We start from the raw sequence: 7,500 nt of genomic DNA on the forward strand, positions 1-7,500 counted from the left end.
AGTTCCCAGGTCACGTGATCCTGGAGCAGTACCAGGCTAATGTGAGTCTATCAACACAGATAATCAATGAAGATATGTCATTATTTATTTTAGATATTTTTATTTCACCTTTATTTAACCAGGTAGGCAAGTTGAGAACAAGTTGTCATTTACAATTGCGACCTGGCCAAGATAAAGCAAAGCAGTTCGACAGCATACAACAACACAGAGTTACACATGGAGTAAAACAAACATACAGTCAATAATACAGTAGAAAAATATATCTATATACAATGTGAGCAAATGAGGTGAGATAAGGGAGGTAAAGGCAAAAAAGACCATGGTGGCAAAGTAAATACAATATAGCAAGTAAAACATGGGAATGGTAGATTTGTAGAGGAAGAAAGTGCAAAGTAGAAATAGAAATAATGGGGTTCAAAGGAGCTAAATAAAGATAAATTAAGATCTATGTGTTGTATTTCTATTTATCTCTAGAAACCTTATTCAATGTTTATCTTCATTGTTCCTCAGGTTGGAGCTGCTCTTAGACCAGCGTTCTCCCCAGATACACCTTCTGACATCACAGCTAAGGCATGCCAGGTAACTGTCCTGATAGGCTCTCCCCAGATACACCTTCTGACATCACAGCTAAGGCATGCCAGGTAACTGTCCTGATAGGCTCTCCCCAGATACACCTTCTGACATCACAGCTAAGGCATGCCAGGTTACTGTCCTGATAGGCTCTCCACCTAACCACCTTCTGACATCACAGCTAAGGCATGCCAGGTTACTGTTCTGATAGGCTCTCCCCAGATACACCTTCTGACATCACAGCTAAGGCATGCCAGGTAACTGTCCTGATAGGCTCTCCACCTAACCACCTTCTGACATCACAGCTAAGGCATGCCTGGTTACTGTCCTGATAGGCTCTCCCCAGATACACCTTCTGACATCACAGCTAAGGCATGCCAGGTAACTGTCCTGATAGGCTCTCCCCAGATACACCTTCTGACATCACAGCTAAGGCATGCCAGGTTACTGTCCTGATAGGCTCTCCACCTAACCACCTTCTGACATCACAGCTAAGGCATGCCAGGTTACTGTTCTGATAGGCTCTCCCCAGATACACCTTCTGACATCACAGCTAAGGCATGCCAGGTAACTGTCCTGATAGGCTCTCCACCTAACCACCTTCTGACATCACAGCTATGGCATGCCTGGTTACTGTCCTGATAGGCTCTCCCCAGATACACCTTCTGACATCACAGCTAAGGCATGCCAGGTTACTGTCCTGATAGGCTCTCCACCTAACCACCTTCTGACATCACAGCTAAGGCATGCCAGGTTACTGTTCTGATAGGCTCTCCCCAGATACACCTTCTGACATCACAGCTAAGGCATGCCAGGTAACTGTCCTGATAGGCTCTCCACCTAACCACCTTCTGACATCACAGCTAAGGCATGCCTGGTTACTGTCCTGATAGGCTCTCCCCAGATACACCTTCTGACATCACAGCTAAGGCATGCCAGGTTACTGTCCTGATAGGCTCTCCCCAGATACACCTTCTGACATCACAGCTAAGGCATGCCTGGTTACTGTCCTGATGGGCTCTCCACCTAACCACCTTCTGACATCACAGCTAAGGCATGCCTGGTTACTGTCCTGATAGGCTCTCCACCTAACCACCTTCTGACATCACAGCTAAGGCATGCCTGGTTACTGTCCTGATAGGCTCTCCCCAGATACACCTTCTGACATCACAGCTATGGCATGCCTGGTTACTGTCCTGATAGGCTCTCCCCAGATACACCTTCTGACATCACAGCTAAGGCATGCCAGGTTACTGTCCTGATAGGCTCTCCACCTAACCACCTTCTGACATCACAGCTAAGGCATGCCAGGTTACTGTTCTGATAGGCTCTCCCCAGATACACCTTCTGACATCACAGCTAAGGCATGCCAGGTAACTGTCCTGATAGGCTCTCCACCTAACCACCTTCTGACATCACAGCTAAGGCATGCCTGGTTACTGTCCTGATAGGCTCTCCCCAGATACACCTTCTGACATCACAGCTAAGGCATGCCTGGTTACTGTCCTGATGGGCTCTCCACCTAACCACCTTCTGACATCACAGCTAAGGCATGCCTGGTTACTGTCCTGATAGGCTCTCCCCAGATACACCTTCTGACATCACAGCTAAGGCATGCCAGGTAACTGTCCTGATAAGCTCTCCACCTAACCACCTTCTGACATCACAGCTAAGGCATGCCAGGTTACTGTCCTGATAGGCTCTCCACCTAACCACCTTCTGACATCACAGCTAAGGCATGCCAGGTAACTGTCCTGATAGGCTCTCCACCTAATCACCTTCTGACATCACAGCTATGGCATGCCAGGTAACTGTCCTGATAGGCTCTCCCCAGATACACCTTCTGACATCACAGCTAAGGCATGCCAGGTAACTGTTCTGATAGGCTCTCCCCAGATACACCTTCTGACATCACAGCTAAGGCATGCCAGGTAACTGTTCTGATAGGCTCTCCACATCACCATGAATAGCCTGCACACATTGGAAATCTCAGCCAAGTTGTGGCGATAAGAACATAATTGTGAGAGCTCGGTGAGTAGGATTTACGGGTGTGAATGTTGAAATGTTTAAACGAAATTGGGATTGTTAACATTAAGACAAAATCCCGAACCAAAAAAACTGATTTATTTTTTTTCTTTTTCGTAGAGTACAGTTGTAGAGTACTGTAGTGTAGAGTAGTGTATTGTATTGTAGTGTAGTGTATGCAGCAGACAGTCTCAGCTAATCCTCAGTACTGCAGAGCTGAGTCATCATGTCTCTCTGTGTAGTGGAGCTGTAGAGCGCTGTGTACCAGTGTCAAGGCTCCGACTGATAGATAGACAGATACTTCTGCTTTCTGACTGATGTGGTGGAGGAGGAGGAAGTAAACATAATTGTGAGATACAGTGTTGACACACCTCACACAGAGGGCTTTTTGTGTCTCGCTCTGACGATCACAATCTATTGCTCTCTCTTTCTTTCTTTCTCTCTCTCTCTCTCTCTCTCTCTCTCTCTCTCTCTCTCTCTCTCTCTCTCTCACGGTCTTCCTTTCTCTCATGATATCGATCTCTTTCTCTCTCACGATCTTCATCTCTCTCATGATATCGATCTCTTTCTCTGGCTCTCTTTGTTCTGTCACGATCCCTGTCTCGCTCTCTACAGTTTTCCTTTTTTTTCTATTTTGTTCTTTTCCTGAAAGAAAAGCCCCCAGAAATCCCTGTTTTTCTACCAGCCTGTGTGAATCGTTTCTCTCCAATTCCCTTCTTCTCTGTGTGTCCGTCCATCTAGGTGTGCAGCACGTGGATCGGTAGTGGTGTGGTCAGTGACCTGAATGATCTTCGGCGTGTCCACAACCTCCTGGTATCCTCGTTGGACAAGGTGCAGGCTGGGAAGGGTTCCTCTAGTCAGCTGTACAGTGAGAGTGCTACCACCATGGAGAAATTGGCTGTACTGAAGGCCTGGGCTGAGGTGAGATGGTTTGAATATGTTTGTAAATCTACCTGTCACTTTCACTACGGTATTAAAACCCTCCTCAACATTCTGTAATTTTATTTTTTTGCTCCTCGGGTCTATATTGGTCTTTTTTCTGATCACAACAGTAGGGTTGTAACGGTACCGTTCGTTACGGGGACCTTGGTTCGGTCTGCACTGTGAACCCAAATAAATACATTAAAAACATATATACAAAATCATAACACTAGGCCTATAGGCTGGGCTGGAGGCCTGTAACACTGTAGACTGGGCTGGAGGCCTGTAACACTGTAGACTGGGCTGGAGGCCTGTAACACTGTAGACTATAGGCTGGGCTGGAGGCCTGTAACACTGTAGACTATAGGCTGGGCTGGAGGCCTGTAACACTGTAGACTATAGGCTGGGCTGGGCTGGAGGCCTGTAACACTATACACTATAGGCTAGGCTGGGCTGGAGGCCTGTAACACTATACACTATAGGCTAGGCTGGGCTGGAGGCCTGTAACACTATAGGCTAGGCTGGGCTGGAGGCCTGTAACACTATACACTATAGGCTAGGCTGGGCTGGAGGCCTGTAACACTATACACTATAGGCTAGGCTGGGCTGGAGGCCTGTAACACTATACACTATAGGCTAGGCTGGGCTGGAGGCCTGTAACACTATACACTATAGGCTAGGCTGGGCTGGAGGCCTGTAACACTATACACTATAGGCTAGGCTGGGCTGGAGGCCTGTAACTCTATAGACTATAGGCTAGGCTGGGCTGGAGGCCTGTAACACTATAGGCTAGGCTGGGCTGGAGTTCTGTAACACTATACACTATGGGCTGGGCTGGGCTGGAGGCCTGTAACACTATAGACTATAGGCTGGGCTGGAGGCCTGTAACACTATAGACTATAGGCTGGGCTGGAGGCCTGTAACACTATAGACTATAGGCTGGGCTGGAGGCCTGTAACAATATAGACTATAGGCTGGGCTGGAGGCCTGTAACACTGTAGACTATAGGCTGGGCTGGAGGCCTGTAACACTGTAGACTATAGGCTGGGCTGGAGGCCTGTAACACTGTAGACTATAGGCTGGGCTGGAGGCCTGTAACACTATACACGCTGGGCTGGGCTGGAGGCCTGTAACACTATACACTATGGGCTGGGCTGGGCTGGAGGCCTGTAACACTATAGACTATAGGCTGGGCTGGAGGCCTGTAACAATATAGACTGGGCTGGAGGCCTGTAACACTATAGACTATAGGCTGGGCTGGAGGCCTGTAACACTGTAGACTATAGGCTGGGCTGGAGGCCTGTAACACTGTAGACTATAGGCTGGGCTGGAGGCCTGTAACACTGTAGACTATAGGCTGGGCTGGAGGCCTGTAACACTGTAGACTATAGGCTGGGCTGGAGGCCTGTAACACTGTAGACTATAGGCTGGGCTGGAGGCCTGTAACACTGTAGACTATAGGCTGGGCTGGAGGCCTGTAACACTGTAGACTATAGGCTGGGCTGGAGGCCTGTAACACTGTAGACTATAGGCTGGGCTGGAGGCCTGTAACACTATAGACTATAGGCTGGGCTGGAGGCCTGTAACACTATAGACTATAGGCTAGGCTGGGCTGGAGGCCTGTAACACTATACACTATAGGCTAGGCTGGGCTGGAGGCCTGTAACACTATACACTATAGGCTAGGCTGGGCTGGAGGCCTGTAACACTATACACTATAGGCTAGGCTGGGCTGGGCTGGAGGCCTGTAACACTATACACTATAGGCTAGGCTGGGCTGGGCTGGAGGCCTGTAACACTATACACTATAGGCTAGGCTGGGCTGGAGGCCTGTAACACTATACACTATAGGCTAGGCTGGGCTGGAGGCCTGTAACACTATACACTATAGGCTAGGCTGGGCTGGAGGCCTGTAACACTATACACTATAGGCTAGGCTGGGCTGGAGGCCTGTAACACTATACACTATAGGCTAGGCTGGGCTGGAGGCCTGTAACTCTATAGACTATAGGCTGGGCTGGAGGCCTGGGCCTTTTTAGTAAATCTGAGTTTAAAACAATAAATGCTCATGAAGTTCCGTTAAAACAACCTGAGCTCGTTGTCATCAACATTCTAATCTTAATTGCCGCATTTCAAACTGTAGATGGGGGATCTAGTTCTGTACCGTTGTGAGTGGTATGGTTTATAAACCAGGAGGATTCTCCGTCTTTTAAAATCTCCAGTTTGGGAACATTTTGGGTTCCCAATAGATTACAACGGCGATGGACAGAGAGTTGTGGATAAAATTTAAACAGTATGTCGCCACGCTCAACCAGAATAGCCTGCTGCAGCTGCCGACACCTCAAACACGTCGACACATTTACACCGTTTACTGGATCGAATCCCCGAGCTGACAAGGTAAAAATCTGTCTTTCTGCCCCTGAACAAGGCAGTTAACCCAATGTTCCCCGGTCGGCCGTCATTGTCAATAAGAATTTGTTCTTAACTGACTTGCCTAGTCAAATAAAGGTAAAATAAAAAAATCAACAACAAAAAAACGGTGAAGCATGGTGGTGGCAGCGTCATGCTGTGGGCAGGGACTGGAAAACTAGTCAGGATTGAGGGAAAGATGAACGGAACAAAAAGAGATCTTTGATGAAAACCTGCTGCAGAGCGCTCAGGACCTCAGACTGGGGCGAAGGTTCACTTCCAACAGGACAATGACACTAAGCACACAGCCAAGACAACGCAGTAGTGGCTTCGGGACAAGTCTCTGAATGTCCTTGAGTGGCCCAGCCAGAGCCCGGACTTGAACCCAATCGAACATCTCTGGAGAGACCTGAGAGAGACCTTTATGGTAGAGTGGCCAGACAGAAGCCACTCCTCAGTAAAAGGCACATGACAGTCCGCTTGGAGTTTGCCAAAGGGCAACTTAATGAGGGCAACTTAATGAGACACAAGATTCTCTGGTCTGATGAAACCAAGATTGAACTCTAGAACCAACCCTACCAGGCAGGCTCAGAACCTTGAGGGGGGCAATGCTGTTTTAGTGGGCCTCTGATCGCGTTTATCTTTGCTGCGTGCAGGCTAATGGAGGTAGACCTATAAAACAGATAAGGACTTAATTTAATTTTAAAGATAAAAAAAAATATCCCACCTTGTCCAGCGTGTTTTGTGGACATTTTAAGTTTACCGACATTTGCTGTTTCCATCAGGCCATGAGTCCTGTCATAACATGTTTTACGTTCTTTACTGACAAACAGGTTGGATGAAAACATAGTTAGTCTCTCTCTCTCGCCAACTCTTTTCTTCTCTCTCTCTCCCGTGCTCTCATTCTCTCCCTCCCCCCTTTCAGGTGTATGTGGTGGCCATGAAGATAAAGAAGGAAGCAGAGTCTCGGCCGGTGAAGGAGGTGAAGGCAGGAGGAGAGGAAGAGGAGGAGGAGGAGGAGGTGGGAGCGGACATTCTTCCTCCTGATAGCCTGATTATGCTGGTGCAGCCTGAACTACCGTCTCTGTCTCGGCTGTGGTTGGCTGTCCTCAGAGACTACGCTCTACTCACACTGCCTGCTGAGTTCTCTAGCCAACTGCCCCCTGACGGTACACAACACCACAACTCAACACTATGGCCAGTCTTAAGCCACAGATTAAGCCTGGACTAAAAAGCCCTTTAAATGGAGAATCTCTCAACTGAACATGCTTTTCTAGACTTGGTTCATCTGTTTCCGGAAAACTCCCTACAACTTCTTCATGATGTTGATGAATTTGTGTTTCTTAAAAGGACAATACCTCCTGACAAGCCTGTTTTCCTGTGTTGTTCTGTGTGTGTTCAGGTGGTGCCTTCTACACCCCAGAGACCATCGACACAGCCCGTCTCCATTACCGTGGCTCCTGGGCCCCTGTTCTCCACGCTGTGGCCCTCTGGCTGAGCAGCACCAGCTTCGGGGCCGGGGAAGGGGAAGAGGAGGCCCCTGCTGTCCCTCCACAGGCTTCTGGGGCACCAGTC

The 7,500-nt window shown here is 48.5% G+C and overlaps 1 protein-coding gene across 8 annotated transcripts in view; it reads left to right on the forward strand.

Moving 5' to 3' along the window:
* heatr5b (HEAT repeat containing 5B) overlaps positions 1 to 7,500 on the forward strand; it is a 114,393-nt gene that overhangs the window by 72,270 nt on the left and 34,623 nt on the right. For all 8 annotated transcript variants that reach the window (XM_082965723.1, XM_045702260.2, XM_082965722.1 and 5 more), the window contains 5 exons: positions 1 to 41; positions 511 to 579; positions 3,337 to 3,516; positions 6,851 to 7,094; positions 7,328 to 7,500. The exon at positions 1 to 41 is cut by the window's left edge and continues 141 nt beyond it; the exon at positions 7,328 to 7,500 is cut by the window's right edge and continues 73 nt beyond it. In XM_082965723.1, the coding sequence (XP_082821849.1) occupies positions 1 to 41; positions 511 to 579; positions 3,337 to 3,516; positions 6,851 to 7,094; positions 7,328 to 7,500 (707 nt within the window). The remainder of the gene's footprint in view (positions 42 to 510; positions 580 to 3,336; positions 3,517 to 6,850; positions 7,095 to 7,327) is intronic.

Source organism: Salmo salar, chromosome 19 (assembly GCF_965601325.2).
Source record: "Salmo salar chromosome 19, fSalSal1, whole genome shotgun sequence".
Classification (NCBI taxonomy): domain Eukaryota; kingdom Metazoa; phylum Chordata; class Actinopteri; order Salmoniformes; family Salmonidae; genus Salmo; species Salmo salar.